The sequence below is a fragment of the Amblyomma maculatum genome, chromosome 4, assembly GCF_055883805.1.
Source record: "Amblyomma maculatum isolate TAMU_Amacu chromosome 4, ASM5588380v1, whole genome shotgun sequence".
Taxonomy (NCBI): Eukaryota; Metazoa; Arthropoda; class Arachnida; order Ixodida; family Ixodidae; genus Amblyomma; species Amblyomma maculatum.
In genome coordinates this window covers 14,834,662-14,857,361 of record NC_139347.1, presented here as the reverse complement: position 1 = coordinate 14,857,361, position 22,700 = coordinate 14,834,662, and the positions used below count along the sequence as shown (strand labels likewise).

General features: G+C 42.8%; 1 protein-coding gene across 1 annotated transcript; it reads left to right on the top strand.

Moving 5' to 3' along the window:
- The first annotated feature begins 12,960 nt into the window (after positions 1-12,960).
- Positions 12,961-22,413, top strand: LOC146190322 (uncharacterized). The gene is made up of 3 exons (XM_084599773.1): positions 12,961-13,261; positions 20,079-20,389; positions 21,829-22,413. The coding sequence occupies exons 1-3, from the start codon at positions 12,961-12,963 to the stop codon at positions 22,150-22,152; spliced, it is 936 nt and encodes a 311-aa protein (XP_084455899.1). The 3' UTR covers positions 22,153-22,413.
- Positions 22,414-22,700: the final 287 nt, after the last annotated feature.

The following is a 22,700-nucleotide window of genomic DNA, read 5'->3' as shown; positions in this document are numbered from 1 at the left end:
ACGCGCTGTTGAACTACTCTCTTTTTAGCTATTTCCGCTCTTGTGCATTTGTGTATTGAGCGTAGCTTTGGTACGTGCATGCACCCTTGGCCGATGACCGTTAAGGACATGCCCTCTTTTTGCACTGCTGCAACATGTCGACAAATAAATCGATAGTCACCTAAATACACATGACGCTCAGCGGGCACAATTTTTGCTCGGAGCACGATTGGGTTCGTCGCTAATGACAGACAAGTGAAACACTGATGGGAATATTTCTCTTTGTTCTGGGTCTTGACCGTGAGGACACCAAATCCTATTGAATAAAACGTACGCTTTGACTTAGCTGTCATCTACGTGAGATGCTCAGTACGTTATGCCTTCCAGGTTGCAACTTTTGTAGTGAAAGCTACACTAGGCTAGTAGAAGCCAGTTTCGTTCTGCCTGTTCGAAGTCATGACTGCGCATGCGCCGTTGTGTCCTGCTAGTATGGTGTCATTCGCCACGACCGTAGCTCGTGAGGGGTCAGTGTCGCAGCCATAATAATATTAATAATGATAGGTGAATTTCATTCACAATTATTCCTCGCTTTACTTGTGTTGAAAAGGTTTGGAATTTGGGCGGTCTCCCAGTGCAATCTCCTAATTGGTGTAGTATATATGTCACCGAATGCAGACATCTCTATTATGGAATCGCTGCACGGTTTCCTTCACGTGTATAGAAAGCGCTACAGGCAGTAATTTTCTGCTGCAACTGCAACCTACGCAAAGTGAACTGGGACGACATCTGTGTTCGTTCCTCTTGTCAGAATTCAGAACTATAGCTAGATGTAGCTTTTTCCTTTAACCTAAATGTGGCTGTACGAGTGCAGACACGTGTTACTTCGAGCTCCAAAACCATCTTTGAATTTGTTCTTATTTTTGAAGCAGTCTCCGATTTGGAATTCACTGCAGAGGGCTTGCCAGGCATGTTCGTATCGGTTCTATTTAAATAGAATTAAGCACAGAAAATGGCACGTTTTCCGAACAAACAATTCTTGGACTTCAGTACTGCTGTCGATGAAAGTATGCTCGACTACTTGAATAAACGTTCGAGCTCGTTCAAAGATCTAAATAGGATGTTTGCAATGTTAATGATCCGTGGCTGCATTTCAAACATGCTGTGCATGAATGCATTCGAAAGTACATTCCAAGAAAGGGCAAGAAAACGGCTCGCCACAACCCTTTAATCACTCGTTATATACTGCAGCTAAAGCGCCGCTCAATACGCCTATCACGTTCTAACCCTTGCATAAGTCGCACCTTGTTACCCTCAAAGCGTACCGAGCTGAGGGAAAAAGAAAAAAAGATGATTCCAAGTATAATTTTTTTTTCAATGTCAAGATACACCGTTTGCTTACTAACGCTGTAAGGAGGGTCTGGACGTATATTACCGAGAAAAAGATTCTATAATCAAAGTTAGACAGAGTGACACACAGACGACTGATAGTCCGAGCATTGCTCAAGTGTTCAACGTGTATTTCGTTCCGGTATTTTTGAGTGGTGATTATGATCATAGCTGCCTGATAATCCGAGGCTTCCCAACATCTTCGTAACATAAGAAGGCATTCCTTCATCCGTATTAAAGATACTCATCAAGAGATCTTTTGCCCTTATGATATACCAAATAAGTTTATTTTTATGTATGCGGAGTGAAGCAAGAAGTATTTTTATATAATATTTAAAGAAAGCCTAAAATGATGTGTTATGCTTAATGACTGAAAAGCAGCAAAAGTAATTTTCATTCATAAGTCCGCAATAAAATTAGTATAATTAATTACAGACCAGTTTTGCTTCTGTGTACAGCTAGTGAGGTGATGGAGCATTTCATTTTCAAACACTTAAGTTCCTTTTGCAAAAAATAGTTTCTCTTCCGAAACACAGCGCGGACTTCTACGTGGTCCTTGCGCAGTTACTCAGCTACACCACATTATCAATGAAGTCATGGCAACGCCGGACCTGTGCTCACCAATGGACATGCTTCTTCCGGACTTTCAGAAAATTTTCGATCGTGCTTGTAACAATGGATTAAATCTCAAGTTACAATGCGTACTGAAAAGAAAAAAGAGAATAAATTCACCGCTGGCTTGACTGTTATTTGTTTAGTCGAACATCGTATGTTCGTATAGGAAACTCTATTTCTTCACCTGTCCCGGTGCTTTCAGGTTTACTGAAATTATCCCTTATTGGTACTCTTTTTGTATCTATCCAGGTGATTTGACCCTAGATTTTTCGGTACAGGCCCTTTCTCTGCTGATGATTGCCTTGCATATCTTAACATTAATTCATCACATGACCAGGGTGCTATAAATGATTGCCTTAAATCAATACATAATTGGTGTTGTTTTTGGCGCATGAATATATGTGCGTCCAAATGCACACAATGTTGATCGCATGAAATAAAACACTAATTGTCTGGGTATATAAAAATAATAGCGCAGAAATTAAACGGGTTGACAATTTTAAATATTATGGCGTAGTATTCCCCTCGAAAGTGACTTAGGTTGCTCATACTCATTACGTCATCTCCACGCCATTAACGAGACTGTGGCTGCCTTAAAAATCGCTTGAAACGTTGCACCTGTGTAACTAAACTGACTGGAACGACGTTCATTAGACCGCTTCTTGAATACACTGATGCTGTATAGAATCCTTACAGAAAGAGTCCCATCATCTACGCTAAAAGAATACAACCACATAGCAGTATTTTGCAAGACAGGAAACCGGAAGAGTGGCGGTGCTTCCTTTCGCCCACATCACAATGATTGGCAAATCGCCTTGCTTGATAGCCTCGCCAACGTAGTAGATAACGCTTGTAGCGGATTCCTCACCATGCTGTATAACTGTACGGTGTGACATGCCACTGACTTGAGGGATGGCCCGCAGTGATTCTAGCTCAGCCGCATAAGAGATGTGAAATGCGACTACTTTTTTTTTTCGCTAATTGATCCAGCTCCTTTTTTTTTTCGTAAGCCATAAATGCACGAAGCTGTGCAGATACGGCTCCTTGTTAACCTGCCTCACATTGTCCGTTGAATGCACAGGAAATAAAAATATCATGTACCAATTTTTTCCCCTTTCGGACGTTTAGAGCAAGTGCTTATGGCATGCTCTTTGAAAGGCTGCCACGTGGTATAAAATATTACCTGCATGCGGTGCTGTGTTTCCAACAGGGTGTATTTTACGAGTGAACTAAAGTAATCAATTTTCACATAAGTATGTACACCAAAAACTGATTGAAACAAGCCCAGCTTCCTTGGGCGTCAAATTTAATTACGAGGCGATGGGGGATATTGTAATATTTCATTATCGAAATATTGAGAAGAATGGTCTAATCTTCTGTTGCGTAACAAATTATTTCTCTAAAGTTTGTCCTGTGCTCGAATGGGAAAGTTAAATCTGCGTTTGCAAACCAATAGAAACGGTCTTGACGACAGGAAGAACTTTAATAGCAACAAAAATACGAGCGTCCGAAAAGACGATCTGCGGACATATTTAGTTATTGTGGAATTTCGCGTTAGGAGAAAACATTTAGAGCTGCTGAACCGAATGGGGAGCGAAAGCTTTCTCTGTAAGCTACCGAGCGCTGCATCCAACACAACCAACGTTCCGTGTAATGCATCAAAGTTCACCAGCGTTCTATGAAGAATCCATTTTTATGCTCGGTGCATGCGATGCCGGCAGACGCTATCCTGCTCTACTCGGTAACCTCTCCACGGCGGCGCGCGCGTGCGCTGTGCGGAAATTAGCATTCTCCTCACTGCGCCAGCCTGAGCATCTGCTGGAATACCGCTATCTTCCCCCTGTGGCGAGCTCCGCATACCTGACGAGTCACGGGGGATCCATGAACGATTGCGCGGGCGTAGTGAGTATAAATTACGAGGCACGACGTCATGAGTCGGTGTAGTGGTGGAACACCTGTGGAGCGGCGCAGCTGCTTGCCATTGGTTATGGCAGTTGTGGCCTCGAACAGGAATGGCGAAACTCGCTTCTGTTAGTGTGGTGTAGCTTTCGTGCAAAAATTGCGTTCATAAGCAACTTACCGAATAAAAATGTTTGGTTTGGTTTGGTTTGTGGGGTTTAACGTCCCAAAGCAACTCAGGCTATGAGAGACGCCGTAGTGGAGGACTCCGGAAATTTCGACCACCTGGGGTTCTTTAACGTGCACTGACACCGTACACCACACGGACGCCTTGCTTTTCGCCTCCATCGAAAAGCTGCCGCCGAGGCCGGGATTCGATCCCGCGTCCTTGGGAACAGTAGTCGAGCGTCGTAACCACTGCGCCACCCCGGCGGGGTGAATAAAAATGTTCTTGTCCGAATTTTTAAAACAAAATTTCTGTTTGGGCTAGATGGTGCATAGCTTATTTTGAAATTAATTTGAAATGACACACCTGTTAATCTTTTGCACGCAGAGTACAGGTATCTTGAGCACGCATTGTGAACTGACGATGTGTTTCTTTACTGCGCATGTCTCCTTTTATGTATATATTTTGCTCTCTTACCTGCGAATAAATCAGATGTCCGAATTTCTGGGAATGAATGCACTTTATTCGAGAAGGACAAATTTCGTATCGTTTTTCGGCACATGCTATGAAGAAAACACATTTCGAGACGAGTTCTTATCGCGTGACGTGCGAAATGGAGGCACCTTCAAAGTTTCACATTACTATTCTTCATTAGAACACGGCGACGATGACGTAAACTAGATTTTATTCTTTAAATAACATTTTCAGCGTAATCAGTGGCATATACCTGAGAAGAAAAAGAGGGCCGAAAAAAACCCAGGTGTTTGCTTTAAGGTTTTCCGAGTGAAAACACGTTCCAAATTTTACATTAAATGGACAGACTGGATATGTTGACCGGCTTCAATGTTTTGCTACCGACTGGGCGCTGAGCGCAGGTATTCTTCAAGAGCTTAGTGCTTATGAAATAATATTGGAGAGCATATATTTTTTTTCTGATGAAAACAACCTAGTTAAACTAGGTGCACGAACTCTGAGGAAACGGATAGATTTCATTCTCTTGCCTCCTCGTGTCCTTCTTCAGTGACACATGCCTACAAGTTTGATGACAGATCATCCAAGCCAGCTGTATACTTTTATGGGCTGCGTGCAAAGACTATGCTACGTACGCAACGCAACGCCCACAGTCCCAAATCAGGACGTCGTTTTTGGTAAGGCTTCACCATGTTGTTTTATTGTAAATATATTTTTTACTACCGCAGCAGCAACGGGAATGTGCCACTTTTTCTTCAACGTTTTTCCGTACTTCTCAACGACCATAGTGTTTCTGCTTTGTTTCAGCTGCGGTATGAAAAAACAAAATAGACAAAGTGACCATGACCATTGGTCACATAAATGTCAGAAAATGGTTACATACATACATACATACATACATACATACATACATACATACATACATACATACATACATACATACATACATACATACATACATACATACATACATACATACATACATACATACATACATACATACATACATACATACATACATACATACATACATACATACATACATACATACGTACGTACGTACGTACGTACGTACATACATACATACATACATACATACATACATACATACATACATACATACATACATACATACATACATACATACATACATACATACATACATACATACATACATACATACATACATACGCGATTACGTAAGGTAATCGTTAATAGAATCAGGACAACCTTAGACTTCAATCAAGCAAAGGATCAAGCAGGTTTTCGGAAACGGTACTCTACTATCGATCATACCCTTACCATCAACCAGGTGATAGAAAAATTCTCGGAATATAACCAGCCCTTATACTTAGCATTCATTGATTACGAAAATGCGCGATTACGATGATGCAGGGGGCGGCAGAAAGTTAGGTGGGCGGATGAGGTTAAGAAGTTCGCAGGGGTCAAGTGGATGCAGCTAGCACAGAACCGGGTTAATTGGAGAAATATGGGAGAGGCCTTCGCCCTGCAGTGGGTATAGTCAGGCTGATGATGATGCTGGATATTGCCGTGAACCATTCATATTTTTGTTGCTTTTCGACAGCCGTCGGCATGTGGTCAATTGTCACTGTGATTGTGGCACTGGGACCGATCTTCGCCGTTTCTTCGCCGAATAAATTTAGCTCTGCCGAATGCAAGGGGCATTCTTACTTCGATGAACAACGAGTACGCTTGCTGTTATCGCAGTCACCAAATCGCTTAGTTCTTTTGCGGGCGGAAATCAGCTCAATAAAACGTTTATACCAGCGCAACTTCAGTCTCCTCACTTGAGGCTACCGGGATTTCGCAGTCCTTTAGCAAAGTCCGGTAAAGCATAAAGAAAGCCGCAAGTTTGTGTAAGTGCGTGACAACATAGCCATGTCAAAACAGAAGAAGAAACATGCCAAGGAACCGTTAATAGATGAGGTGTATGAGCATATGCAGGAAAATACTTATGGCAGTGCGAGCGAATATTGCTTTTCTACTGGCCTACAGTATGTTCAGATGTAAAAAGAAGCAACTTGTTTTTGGCTCATGATTGCAAACGTCACATTATCGAGCCGCCGAGAAGTTTCTGATGAAACATCGAGAAGCAAGAAATGAAAACAAACCGCCAGATAAAGGTGAAGAAAAAGAGAGAAAAATTATGGGGACACAAGCTCCGCCGTTAAGCGTATGACGTGATAGCGAGCACTCACGTACGCTGCTCTTTCACTTTTTAATTTTTATTGATTTTTCATTTGTTTATATATATATATATATATATATATATATATATATATATATATATATATATATATATATTGTTGTAGAAGACCTTGAACTGGGCAATACGTAGTCAACAGTCAATAGAACGTTCTGCGATCAGTCGTGAGACGTGTCAGCAAACGTACGAGCGTCGAAGCGAGCTTCGTTGTCGTTTTCTTTCCTGCCCGTCACGCGCATTGAACATGCTTGTCGTCGTTCTCTTCAGCAATAGGCGCTGAACATATCAGAGCCCAATACCTGTTTTACAATATATATATATATATATATATATATATATATATATATATATATATATATATATATATATATATATATATATATATATATATATATACACACACACACACGCATATATTCGCTTAGAGCTGGTCGGATGATGACGTCACCGGTAAGCTCAGATGCTGCTTCTTGAAATTTGATGCTCCGCGCTGTTTGCGTTCGATGCAACGCCGGGTAACGCCACCGTTAAGTGTATTGCGCAATAATGTCTTAAACGCAGGGACAAGGTTCTTTCCCATATTTGTCCTTAAAAGTTTCTTATACACCGATACATGAGGAAACATTGGCTTTCCATTGTGAACATTTTGAAAGGTTTGAACCCCCCCCCCCCCCTTTATTTTACTTCAAATTTTTGTTCTTTAATTATTTAAATTACTAAATCATCAGTTACACAGACATTTCCTTCATTAGCATCATCAAGCATTGAATTTTCATTCTTCGCTTTTCGCAGCTTTGAACCCACTTGCTACAGTTTTTCATTTTTTTCCCTATAATTTCAATTCATTCATCGGCCAGTTACATCCACAACATTTTCTTCATTAGCATCATCAAGCATTGGCTTTTCATTCTTATAGCTTTTCAAGCCCTTTCACCCTCTTTCTACAGTGTTTCATTTTTTCCAAACATTTAAATTCATTAATCGGTCAGTTACACACACAGCATTCTCTTAATAAGCATCAGCAAGCACTGGCTTTTCATTCTGAAAAATCTGACACCCTTTACGTTCCTTTTTTCAATTTTTAATTCTTCAATTATTTTAATTATTCATGTCACCAATTACACGCTTGAAGTTTCTTAATTGGCTTCATCAATCATTACCTTTTCATTCTCAGTATTTTGACACCTTTAAAATCTATTTCCCAATTTTTTTTTCATTTATTTAATTCATCCGTATCCAATAATTCCAAGGATTTCATTAACTGGCTATCGCCTATCACGCACCAACAATCAACAATCATTACAACCACGATATGACGATATCCCATGATGTAAATTTTTTTACGGAGCCCCCAGTTATTTCCGACACATGGTGCCAACTACTACCACTACGACGCAGACGGCTTGTCAGCCGGACGAGTTGTATAAACTATCGCTTGATACAGAAAACAAGGAGGATATTGCCGAAAGACTGATTCAAGGAAATAGTGAGGTTATGTGAACTCGGCGGTAGGTAAATGTTCGAAGAAAATGCGACAAACATGCCGTTTGCAAGTTGCCGGACTACCTATAGCCACCGGATTCAAGGTCATATGAAAGTGAACGTTGCGCATAAGATCGTGAGAGGAATTCAGAAAACAAAGCTGATATTCAGTTTGACTGGGCGAGCATTTGGGAGAAAACTTTGCAGAGTGCAGGTGCGGAACCAGTATTGGCCCTCATAGAGTGGTAGAAAAGAGGAATTTAACGTTGGCATAGATGAAATAGACGAGAAAAACGTCGCTGTGTGGTACGTTTCACTCTCGCCAAGAGATGGAACTGCGTAGTGAATTGCAGAGGAACTATAGAAAGATGGTGCGGAAAACAAATGTACGGTTTACAGTAAAAAAAAAAAAGAAAGAAAGCACGCAGTGAGAACAGGCTGATACCGAAGAAAGGCCACAATGCGTTTTTCATTAACGTCGGCGCTGCATGTGATGAATCGCAATTAACGATAACATAATGACATAATTGTATAGCTTGGTCAATGAGCTGTTTTTTGGGGAGGGCTTTGTAGACTCATTTTAAATAGTATCCTAGCATAGAACGAAATATGTTAGCTATCGTCGATTGCAATAGAAACGACTATAGCGAGGAATGGTCAGTAAGAATGTAGATGGTGAAGCGTATGACAGTACAAAAGAAACAAGGCGGAGGGCATTCCTGTTATGAGTAAACCAGCGGAAAATAATTTGCGGCTTGTTTGACCGTCGGTTTACAAAAGGAATGCAGCAAGGGTCAACAAGAGATTTAAGCCTGAGCGTTGTTAGTTTGAGGTACGTAAGGCGAAGTGAAACAAAAAAGAAGTCATATATCTGCTTAGATTTTAAGCTGTCATGTTCGTATTTGGGCTCTCAGGCGCATGTAATTTGAATTGAATTGAATTGAAGTTTATTTGCATCACATTACATACAAAGTGTATATGACACTGGAAGCGCGATGAAAAAAGGTGTCTGAAGGACACCTTGACAAAGCCCCACGCTCCCATAGTGGCATCACGTAGTATTGGCAGAACAGCTCTGCGACACACACACACACACGCAAAAACAAACAAACAATAAAAATACAACAGTAAAACAGCAATAACAGTATTAATGCAATACTGCGCAACAGGGTCAAACGGAAAGGATGAGACGAAGCTGGCCAAATAACTGAAAACATAGATAAGCAATTTACAGAGAGTGCGCACAACAGAGCTAAAAAAAAAACATAGCAAACCTTTTGTCTTTAATTATCATTGTAGAAGGAGTTACTGATAATGGTACGTATTGATCGGGTCTGTTGCTCCGGGCTGCTAACGCCTCTTCTAAGCGACGTACGAACTTCGCTACCTGACCCTCGACTTAGAACTTCGCCGCACTTTTCGATGGGTCTTCGTAATCGATCATGTTATCCTGGCTGTGAAGTAGCCTTGGTAATCTGTTTTCAAATTTTGTTGTCCATATGTTGTTCTATGTTTTTTAATCGCCATGGTTCGCTATGTTGAGTTGTGTGGACAGGTTCACTTAACTGCAGATTGGCCAGAATTGCCAAAAAACCAGACTTAATATCTTAATCTTGTTTCAGTGTTCTACAAATTCGATGGTTGTATAGCTTTGCGAATGGCATTACTGCGTATTTGATGAACAGTTCCTGGGTGTGAAAGTTGACTGGGACGTTCTCAACAATTCCTAAATACCTTTTTTGTAGCAAAAGTATTTTTTGAAGGTTTCCTTGAGTTGGGGACCCCTAGATTAAAAGACAATAATTAATTCTAGAGGAAAATAAGGTATTATAGATTAGCATCATATTATTTTGCGGCAGTATGTAGCGATGACGGTAAACGAGTCCTATTATCTGAGATAGCTTACTTGCAACAGCATCAACGTGCGCGTCCCAGGAAATATTCCCTTCAAAGATGACACCTAGCGCCTTGAACTTAGGTACGAGTTCGATGAACATTGAATTTAATAGAATTGGTTGATCGACTATAACAGTTTTATTTTTTTTTTTTATTCTGAATAACATCGCTTTTGTTTTGACAGTATTTCAAGTGAGAGTTTCGTTCAACATCGACTCCTCTGCCGGAGATAATATTCTTTGTGGAAATTGCATTATTCCCAATGTTAATTTATTGAGAACCGGGGAGAACTACTGGAGATAACAGCCAGAGGTTCCGACCTTCTGGTTGCTCCACTAGGCTTATGGTGATGATTTTGAAACAAGGAGCAGTGCAGCGAATTACAGCACTTTTTCATTGTTACACTTATACCAGAACTTTCGTTTCTTTTACGCTACTTGGCTGCACCGCCAAGTAATATAGCAAATCCAGAGCCCACGGCTCGGACTCCTTCCTGGTGCCTTTGAGAATGGCCGACATCTTTAAAGATTAGATTAAGATGGCACAGGGAAGCTGACCTAGTTCAGGATGAAGTCCTCAAGCCGATCTTTGGATGTTGTTTCGCCTTATCATCGAACTGGAGAGACACACTCATCTTCGGTCGCATCCCTTCGTTTGCTTTATCGCTCAAGGAGGTCTGCGTACACCGTGGTAGTGCCCTAACAGCGCCCTCACATTGACTGGAATGTCCCTAAGGCCGACCTTCGCTCATCGGTGTCCACAGGGGAGCCTATGAAGAGCCGTGGCGTCTAAACTGCTCACCAGCTGCATAAGTCGGCAACTACTACATAAAGGTATTTGCAGTCATTTTTTATTCCCTCTGCTATTGCCCGGATACTTTTCTCGAATTTCTTAAAAACAGTTTCACGTCGGCCGCAGCAAACGTACTTGTCACTTTTCCGGGAGCGTGTTTACAAGATGATATCGTAATATTAAATTATTGAATGGTGATATGAAATTTTTCCAAGCGCTTTCTGATTACTCCGACAAATCATGAGCCCTGTAAAAATCTGTGACGTTGTAGTTCTTGTGCATTTATTTTTTTGTACAGGCAGGTTGTCGAAGAAGTCTTATTTCTGAAGCTTATTTTGAGTTTTTGTGGGTTTACGTACCACGCGCAGAAGCAAAGGACAGCGGGGCAAAACGTGACACATATGAAAAACATCGCCTTGATTTAATTTGTTCACAACAATCAAGAAACAATTATAAGAGAATTATTTCCTACCGTCCTGGAATTGTGCTCTATGAACGTGAAAATTCGATTGAAGCGTCAACGCACAAAAAGTTTAAAATATTCAGTATAAAAAAAAATATCGCAGTTCGCTCCAACTTGCGGCGCTAAATGCTACTCCCCTACAAAATAAACTGTTTCCATTATTTTAAAATTAATAAACCGTGTACACCAACAGGAGTTTTGTAACCCTGTTCCGGTAATAAAAACTGCATCCAAGCACAACGCGTTACTTTTTGTTTCATCGCTGGCTTCAAACGTAATTCATGACTGCGCAGCTAGATTATAGATTCAGGCTGGCTTATAGATTTTTTATAAGCACCTGCCCTCTACGCTAATCTGTCAATCTGTGTTTTAGATTCGCAGCTGTAGCTATTTTAATTTGTTCCTTTTGAAATACGTATGAGACATTGCTCTACTGGAACTTTGAAAAAACAGACATCGACCAGCATAAGGAAATTTGATGTTGACGTTTCGGCTCCCACTACGGGGCCTTATTCCCAATGAAATCAAAGGACAAGGCAAGCATCGTCGAAAAAGAAAAACTGGCAACATCACGGCTTCAGCTCTAATCTCTTATAATACTGACGCCACACACGCTTAATCACAAAGAGCGTAATTTTAACCCTATTTACGCATGATCCTTGCAGCGGTTGCTCTGGCTTTTTAAGACCAATCTTTTTGGTGTGATTTAATTAGTGCCCCCGTTCTGGGCGCCGAAACGTCAGCATCAAATTTCATTACACTGGTCGGTCAGTGCACGTTAAAGAACCCCAGGTGGTCGAAATTTCCGGAGTCCTCCACTACGGCGTCTCTCATAGCCTGAGTCGCTTTGGGACGTTAAACCCTACAAACCAACCATTACACTGGTCAGCGCCTCAATTTTTTTCGAAATGTATCCCTCCGGCCAGACGGGATTCCGTCATACTCTCGATTTCATCAACCTTCGCTAGGTCTATGGCCAAGGAATAATCATCAAGAGTTGCCAATATGTTAATCTTAGCTGCTGTATTGCTTGTTCAAGATTGAGTTGAACTTTAATCTGACACGTAAAGCCCGCTCCGTGGTTCCCCGTGATTCCCGGGCGTAGCGACGAGCAAAAAAAAAAAAAAAAAAAAGCGCGCGGACCTTTTCCTTGCACCGGAAAACTAAGCCCTTTTTTGCTTGTCGTCTTCTAGACCTCTAATCTCCTAATGAGTTCACCAGCGTCCAGTTACATGCAGATCAGAGGACGAATCGTCAACGCCAGAGAGGCGAGCACGCTCATCACAATAAGTAGAATTTTTTTCCGAGCACCGGACAGGAAAGGCAATTGTTTTTAAACCCTTAGTGCATGACCTTTGGTCGTATAAGCCTAACCGAGCCTAAGAGGTTGTTCTGAACCTTGGGTTCAATTTCAACCTAGAAGCTGCACCTAATAGGAAGAAGTTGGTATGCGCTCTAAAAAATGCGATGAACCGAGTTAAAAACACTCACCGCGAAGAGGGCCGCACACGAGTGGTGGGCGTTCTGAACGCCATTCATCGCAGACCTTCACGTTCTGTCTTGTCTCGTGAAGAGCATTCCGCTATGAGGAGCCTGCTTGACAACCAGAACGTTGTAGTTTTGCCAGCAGACGAAAAGAACTCGGCAGCCTTTTTGGACAAGTCTGACTACGACCGCAAGACGCTGTCTCTCCTGGAAGGCGGAGGTGTCCTCCTCAAGAAGGAGCCTACGCTCAAGCTGGAAAGGAAACTGCAGAAGCTTCTCGCCGATGTATTTCTGGCCGTTCACCTGAGCCATAAACGGCTCTACTACAAGCTACTATGTCATAATGGTTCCGCCCCAGCATTTTATGGCTTGCCAAAATACGTATATCAGAGGTTCCAATGTGACCAATCGTTGATTTTACACGCGTCCCTCTCCACAGCCTCTCTATATTCTTGCACTGTCTTCTTTCGCCGCTTGTTGGACAGGGGATTTGTCACGTTAGCAACTTATACGACTTAATTGAGGAGAGCCGCAACACCCAGATAGAAGATAGCGACGAAATGGTGTCTTTCGACGTGAAGTTCCTATTCATGAGTGTGCCGATCGATTTGGCGGTCGAGGTATGCACCGCTGCGCTTGAGAGCGATGCCTCTTTACTGGAAAGATAACCAATAAAAGTACGGGACCTTCGCTGGCTCCTGGCCTTCTTCGTGAGCAATATCTACTTTATTTTTAGGGAAAACTTCACAAGTGGTTCCACGGGACCCCCATGGGTGTTTACGTTCCGATGACGGCCGCTAATGTTAATGGAGCGACGGACATCAGTCTCCTTTAATCCTTTCCCTAAGATCTTCCTCTCTTACATCGACGATTGCTTTTGCATGATTTCTAAGGAATCAGTGAGCTTTAACACACCTGAACTGCGTGGAAGACGCCATTCGGTTCACGTTGGAAGAAGAGGTGGACGGCGGTCTACCTTTCCTGGATATCCTCGTCTCACGGGAAGGCGAAATGTTGTCATTTATTGTATACAGAAAGGGTACACACCTGTATTTCAGTTCGGTCTGTCTTACCGTCCACAAAGAGGCAGTTGTCAGCAGTTTCATTCGGCGTGCCAAAATAATATACACAAGCACCAATGACGCAGCTGCGGACGCAAGGGTATGGAAAGATCTCGCTAGCTGTGGTTACACAATTGTCATTTCATAAGGTCAATAGAACGACAACTGTCACGACCTCGACAGCCTAAGGGCCCGCTTTCCCCCAAGACGTCTGCTGCTATTCCGTGTGTTCCGAGCCTCACCCGTGTATTACGAAAACATTACGGGCAAGTAGCCTATGTCCCTACCAGAAAAATGCGGCAACAGCTGATGAATGTGAGACCAGTTGCCGAAAGAAAAATTCCCAGGTTTTGTCTACTCCATCTGTTGCACATATTGCAACGCCATCTACATCGGCGAAACTGGAAATTACAAGAAGCGCTTACAATATGCTCGTGATGTGCAGAACACAATACTCGCAACAACACTTTAGCAGAGCACACAGACCCGCAGAAGCACAAACAAGATTGATTGGTACAAGGCAAGAAATGTTGAAAGAGAGAGAAAAAAACTGGCAAAATCGAGGCCTCACCTCAAATGATTTATATAAGGCAAGCTCACACGCGCTTTATCGCAACGAGGGTAGTCTTAACCCGATTTACGCACGATCCTTTCGGCGATTGCTCTACCTTTTAAAAACGTCATTTTTGGGGTGGATGTTGTTGTGAACAAGGCCCCCGTTCTGGTCGCTGAAACGCAAACATCAAATTTCATTACACTGGTGCGCGTCTCTGTTTTGTTCCAAGTGTATCCCCCCGTCCTCTCCCCCTCCCTGTCAGAAGGGATTCCGTCACACTCTGGGCTTCATGCTTCATGCTCCACTGGCAGTACGCGCGGACGCGATGTTGGCCATGATTTTACATCTCACTGAATAGCGATTGATTCGACGTACAAATGACCTATAGCAGATTTTGGTGAATTCGCTGTTGTCCTACGTTCTGCTGGTTATGCTCATATGACATTAAAGCTTCTTAAACGAAGCAACTTTGCCAAGAAGGCTGTTTGACACGTCCCTGGGTTCTTTGCTGGTTTACTGCATTTATAATAAAGCAGGCAATGACAGAAAAAAAAAAAAATAAACCCCCAGGTTAGCTCAGTTAGTAGAACACCTGTTCCGGACATGTGGTTGTCTCGGATTCGAAACACGGACCAGGACGAATAATTCTTTACTACGCAGTTTCAGGGACGGTAGTGTAGCTTTCCTTTACTTTTTTTTTAACTTTCTATGACATGCTTGCTCCTAATTCTTCTTTTCAGATTTGTATATCGGCAGTATAGTTTTGCGCAGGCAAGTCTGGCAGCTACTTTATTATTTCAGTTGTGAGCTTTTAAGATAAGATATTAAATCTTATCTGTCTCAGCTGGCGAAGGATCGGATCAAGAGCTTACGGAGAGGCAGCGTCACACGAACAGCAAAAGTAGCAAACGTCATCAGCGGCTTGCTTCAATTTACCATGGCCACAGGGCGTGCATTGCACATATACCGTTATCTACGGCAGGCGGCAATATGAGTGTCCGTAGCTTCGACATTGCGAAATTAATACCTTTCGCGAGTATACTGCACATCTTTTATAAAGTGAAAAATATATGACGGTATGCTTTGATGGATTGCAGCCCGAATGAAAATGGATGCGCTGTTGCTCATTTATCTCCTTGCGATTCCTTGCTTTTTTGCAGGGTACACATGAAAACGATGGCACTGTGGCTCTTCCTGACAGGTGAGCTTTGATTTTACGCTTTTGCTTTGAGGAAGTTTTTGTCCTATGTAAGGATTTCGGAATCGCTTTGAAAACTGCGCGTCTAGCAGACCTCGTAGTGCTGGGATATGAGGCACAATATGCGGGTCGACAGCTCTGCCAATTGGCGAGACATAAAGGCAGCATATATTTCTAAAAATAAGACGTACGAATATTTCAAAATATGCCAGGATATAGCTTCCCAACATTCATTTCAAGGTACCTGCATGTTCTGAAATGTTTTTAAATAAATGTCTACTTTCAGACCCGCCCATCTGGCATTTTCAGATGTCTGTTCAGTTATAAAGGATAGTAGAAAAAATATTTTTACAATATCTGAGATGCTGTTGAATACTTCTGATTTTTAAATACCAGAGTTAGGGACATATATGCACGATATGAACTTAAATTACAGAATAATTAAGATAGACCACATCACAAGGGTGGCACACATCACGTTATAAGGTTGTATGCAACATAAAATGAGTGAACTGATAAAAATGGCGCAACAGTCTAACACATTCTGGAGACAGCGTCTCATGATACCTCCGGAGCTACTGTATATAACCAGCCCGTTGCGGCATGTCGCGCTTTGTAATGACCATTGCGGTCCCGTGTGTCACCGGGCGACATGCTTGTGACAACCTTCCCAACTGCTCTCATGATTACGACTGAAGGAACCGCACCGCACTCATCTTTAAAATTCAGTTTATTTTATTTTCGGGTCCCAAATGCAGGTTTCACGATGGCACAGGGTAGGTTCAAAGTTGGGGATGCGTTCAGCCTAGCTTACTGCACTGGCTAATCCTGTAGCCAACTAACTTTTTATTCTGCCCGTTGTTCATTAGATGACAAACAAACAAACAAACAAACAAACAAACAAACAAACAAACAAACAAACAAACAAACAAACAAACAAACAAACAAACAAACAAACAAACAAACAAACAAACAAACAAACAAACAAACAAACAAACAAACAAACAAACAAACAAACAGACAGACAAAGTAAACAAGTGAACAAACAAACAAACAAACAAACAAACAAACAAACAAACAAACAAACAAACAAACAAACAAACAAACAAACAAACAAAAAAAACAAGTGTACTTTACGGGCCTTTAATGCAAACTCATCAAAACGTCATTGTATTTCTAAGGTACTTTTCCTCGAATGTTATCGACATATAATGGACTTTGTTTCAGAGATCCTTTATCTTAAACCCCATCGCAGTGGTGCAGTGATTAGGGCACTCGACTGCTGTCCCCCAAAGATACGGGATCGAATTCCAGCCGTGACGGCCTTTTTCGATGGTGTGTAAAAGCAAGCTGCCCTTGTGCGGTGCGATGTCAGTGCACGTTGAAGAAACCCAGGTAGTCGACATTTTCGGAGCTCTTCACTACGGCGTCATTCATAGCCTGAATCGCTTCGAGACGTTAAGCCCCACAAACCGAATCTTTATCTTAAAGGTCCATGACAAAGGTTCGAGTTCAGGACTCGTGTTCATTTTCTTTCCCCCTTTGCTGCCTGCCAGCTGCGGCAGGCAGCAAATTGTTTTGTTTAATTCAATTTCAGTTCACTTCACTTATTCGATTGGATTTATTGTGGTAGCTGGTGGCTGTTGGCAGGTGGTTTCATGGCGCCACTGTTCGAGGGACACAGGCCTTTCCTCCCAACGTGGCTTCCAATGCCTTCTCATTAAGGCATCACCGTCTCACAATTTCGTTTATCTTTTAATCAACGATAAATTTAAGGGTAAATTTATCGCGTCTGCGTCGATGTGCTATCGCATCCGAGCGAAAAAAAAAAAAAAGCGAAGCAAGTGATCTAAAGAATGATTTAGTTCGACGGCATAATAAACAAAAGTTATGCTATCGAGTGCTTTTGCGTACTGCACAAATCAGTAAGAGGATGGTTTCCGTCGTAGCAACGAATCTGACAGTGGGCATCTAGGTCGATAAATTGGGACATGTGGCGTATACTTAACGTCTATATAGTTGCTGTATATTTGAAAGTAAGTCGCATAGTTCCGAATAGTATCTTGTGCGTTCTTGCCTTTGAGTGGGCAAGGTAGTGTCGAAACTTGCGTTTTTTTGTTAAGTGCATATACAAGTTGAGGGCAGGCTTCACTTGCTGACGCAAATTTTCATAGTATATGTCTTGTGAATTACACTGGTACCCAATAAAGAGGGTACAAGTGGCTAACGGCAATAGTTCAAAGATGATAAATAGGATCTACTGGCAAGATCTGCACCGTAAGCACGGTTCTCCATAGCATGAGTTCGTTTATTAATGGCGGGCATGCCTCAAGTGTGATTTAGAAATACGACTGACTTCTAAACGTCGACAGCTCTTCCAGGAAATGAGAGTGTGCTAGCACAAAAACACCACTTTCTTTTCTAAGCACCTGCTCCTTCAAGGAGGCCATCGCTTCATACGCGACACACTTGGTAACAAGAAAGACTTTTGGTTACACTTAAGCTCTGCCTTTATAATGGCGTAACATTGTTGATGGCTCCCGCCAGCGGCTCCTTTTGCCGATCTGCGCGCGCACCTACCATTCACCGACGTGCACATTTGTAAATACACGCTTAAACACCAACCTTTCAATCGGTCCATCTCATAGTTATTAGTTTGCATTCGTAACCTATCAAATCTTGTGAAAGAGCACATACACAGACATAATGCCCCGCTCTAACTAGTCGTGTGAACGCATCTGCATAGTCTCCATAGGGATAGTCTTTCTGACCGTCACCACCGGAAATAGGCCAATGCACCGCTGTCTTTCCTAGCAACCTACACCACAACTAAATTTGGGCAGGGAAGGCGAGGAGGGGGACAAGACGAGGCTGGATCTTGTTCGCTTCTATTCTCTGTGTCTTGTCTTTTGGCTGGTTTAAAGCGAATGCTTACCACCTCGCCCAGTAGTCAACCTTGATCATGGAGAAGCGCAGGTTGATTTGCTGAGATATCACGACCCATCCCATAGACGTGACGTAAGGCTGCTTGGTTGTGCTGGCTTTGTTAAGTTCTCGATCGTTGGGGACGGCCTGACTCAAGATTCAAAGGTCATGGGTTCCAATCCCATCTCACGTCATTTTTCATGATATTTTCGTGCATTTCATTTAAGGAATGTCTCTACATGCCTTATTGACGTTTAGGTATTGTGGCCAGCTTCTAATCAGAATTTGTGTGCTGTTTTAATCACCTCTCGATTCAACCGTTCCGCGTGTGGCGTCAAACATTTTCGAAGTATCTGGATTTTTTTTTTTTCACACGCCGACTGCACCAGCGCTGCCACTTCCAGGGTTTCTGATGCACGGGGACGTTGATGTTTCGACAAGGGTGACAGTGGTCAGGTAATGCCATACCCGGTGCTGTTATCACAGATGGGGCTAACCAGGGGGATGTGACTTATATAAAAGAAAGTCAGATAGAAATATTAGAAAAACGCCCTCTTCAATAAAGAAAAAAGAAAAACAAAGGTAGTGTTCTGTAGGGGTTTTCTTTTATCTTCTTTTGGCATGCGTCATTGCTGCATCTTCCTGGCGACTTAGGCTTTGTACGGCATCAGTAACAGAGGATCAAAAGAAAGGAAGGCGAAGCATAATAAAATACTGCCTCTGAAGTATACGTTTAACTTTAATTCTAATGAACAGAGTAGGGAAGGTAGCTTTTTTAATGGAAGATATCGCGAAAGCCCTTAGAAGAAGAATATTACATAAGATAGTTGAAAAAAAGGGGGGGGGGGGGACTATGGAAAAATAAATAGATGCGAGATCAACACAGTAATATTGGACACCTAACTTAAAGAGAATGATGAAAGAAAGCCTGCTGCCGGGGTTAGTGACTCTGATGTTCGGCTGCTGGTCCTAAGTTCACGGTTTCAGTGTCTATGCACACACACGTACCCAGACACACACACAAGCGCACACACAATAATGACTAATTATGATTATTGGCGCTGGAAACCACTTGTATGACCAGCCTTATTATTATTACTACCTGTAACCTTTAGTTTAATACTTTAATTATTCTTAATTATCACTGGATGTTTTTGTTGTGCGGTTATATGGACCTTTTTACGACCGTTTTCGTGACATATAATGTTTCAGGATGAGACGACCACATTTTTTTTTTTTGTTGGTGACAGCGCGTTTCCGTTGCAATGAACCATCTACTATATCCGTCTTAGAACTAGATCGGTTCTTGAAAGGACGTCGCGAAATTTGAATATAAATATTACTTTGTTTGCAAGTTAGCCGTAAGTAATTAAGATATAAATTATTAGTTACGGGAAAGACGTGCTGATAATGTTTTGTTAAATACTCTTAGACGCGTGTTTTGAGTTTGCTGAGTTTGCTTTTTCTACACGCGCAGCGGTAGCAGCTGTATCCCACCAGTCGAGAGGCCAGCAGCTCGCCTTCTGGGACGCCAACAGCTACGTGGACCAGATCATCCTGGTGCAGCTAGGGGCGCATAGCGCTCATCTGGATCCGCTGCAGGTGGCGCCGTTCGCGCTGCACAACAGCCACGACAAGCGGTACGGGCCGGTGCGTTTCCACGTCTCGAACGTGGCCGGCCTGAGTCGGCTGGCCCGCGTGCAGAGAGGAGATCAGTGCGCCAGCGCCACCGAAGACTTCCCGGACAGCGCCAACGTCACCTGCTACGTTCGCTTCGAGGCCATCAAGGTGCGAACGCGCTAAGCCTGCCGATGAGAGCTGCGAAATGCAAGTAGAAGTGTTCTATGAGGGAAGAAAGGAAGCACAAATTGTAGCACTCTCGATGGCCAACCCAGCCGCACCGCGAATGTAGGCACGAAATAAATCCGAAAATCTGAATGGCGCGAAGGGCACTTAATAGTACGCGCTCTTGCTGTCCCCCTGATAATTTCTGCAAACATTTCCTTTACGCCCTTCAAACTTATAAAATGAACCATTTCTCCCCACAAAATATAGTGTAGGCAAGAAGGAGGGAGTGAAATGATGCAGAGAGGAAAGACGCCGTAGCGCCGTATTAATTTCGACCTTCAACGTACCTGACCTTATTCCTCTAACGGTAATTATAGCACGGCCAGGATTCGACCTCGCGACCTGGTTTGCAATAGCAGAATACCGATAACCACTAATTTCGGGAGCTAACAGATCTGTAATAGTTGGGAAAAATTGCAATGGCATACAAGAGTCGATATTTCGCGGTTTTTCCAGGGACGTTTTATCTTTATGGCGGGAGAAGAACAGATTAGCTACCCTTTCGGCATCGCTGCCAAGACAAAAAGGAAACTTTTGTGCACGCTAATATGCCTTGTCACTCTGTCGCAGAAGCGAGCGGCGGCATGAGGACCGATGGCATCTGCATATGGCTTGTCTTCTATGCTTTCACCAAACACGGGACTCTCTAGCCAGCTGAAAGCAGAATTTTTTAATACGCAGGTAACGAATACACGAGCACCCTTACTACAGTACCTCACGCATGCGGTTAAAGACTCGTATCGAACACTTGACAAGTCTTAGAACCTATTTCGGCGCGCCGAGTTAATGATTGGCATTAATCGTCACTTGTGGCTCAGAGGCAACTTCTGAGCGAACGTTTTGGCGTCAAATGTGCCAGTGCCGATTTATGGTTCACTCTGTGGGCTGATGAATATTGACAGTTGAGACCGAGTAAAAGCCTCTATTCTCCTAGCCAGTAACGCTGTTTTCCACTGTAGCTGCTTCGTGAACGAGAAGCATTGACGTGCTTCATACTCATATTGGCCGCGTAAATACCCATTTTGTTAAGATATTATGCTGCATATGGTAAGATGGATAATGAAAAATGAACATGATTTCTGAAGCATTGCCAAAATTCGATGAACTATGACTAAACCCTACATGGATTGTCAACTATTCGAGCAGTCATTTTTATGTTGCGTACAGACGGCTCATGAGTCGCTAGTTAGTACAATCCGTACATTTTGTAAAGGTCTGAGCTAAATTAAAGACGTTAGCGCATGGTTTACTTCAGTGTACTGCTAATAGCCTCCTGGAAATTTAAGTTTCATCTTCACATTGCCGCTCTTTGCTCGATACCAAGACGCAAACGTAACTTTAGCGCAGCGCTATAGCGTAATATTCACATGCCAACGCAGGTGTATTTGGACAGCCTCCTGACGCGGGACGGCGAGGAGGTAATGGAGGTAAAAGTCAACGTGACCTTCCGGGACGTGCTGGCTCGACTAGATGTACGCTTCGCGCCTTGGCACGATCCTGTCGCCAACCTGACCGTGGGCGCCACCTTTAGCAACTTACGCTCAGCCTTCGACGGACTCAGTGAGACACCACAGACACAGAAGCTCATCTGGGGTTACGAGAAGGCAGCCAAGGACGTCGTCGCTCAGGCCATCACTGTAGATCTTAGCGAAGCTTTGACCAAAGCCGCCTCCGATGTGCTTTTTCCTTGCTGCCACAGTTAGACGATAAAAGAAAAATACAAAAGCCGATGCGGTTGCGAGGGACTGGGCGCCTATTGAAAGGCAGCACCGCAAGCGTTCAGCTGCAAAGCTTCAGCAAGTGTGAGATTAAAAAAAAAATCGTGTTTCACAACGTTCGTTGGTCCCTGCCTTACGAGTTTCTTGTTACCCCCTGCTGGAGTGTTGCGGACCCTGCTAGCCCTCGCGCTATAATTGGTGGATATTTCGGATAACCGATCTGTGTTCTTCAATAAAGCTCTTTTATTTTCACACTTGAAGAAGAAAGAGCGTTATTAGAAGGGCAACCCCAAAAATGTTGCTAGTCCTCTTAAGCCGATTTGCTTTCCTATGCAGTCTACAAATTTTCGCATAGTTTTCAGTAGTGCCAGTGCACTGGTCTCTGCGCGTTGTTATGGAAGAACAAGAGCGACTGTTTAGCCTTACCTACCTGTTATTCAGAACTTCGCATCAGGGTTTATTATGTCGAAAGAACGTTCTGAAGTTTCTGTTACTTCAGATCAAGCGTATTTCTTAGCTGTCGGTATGCAATA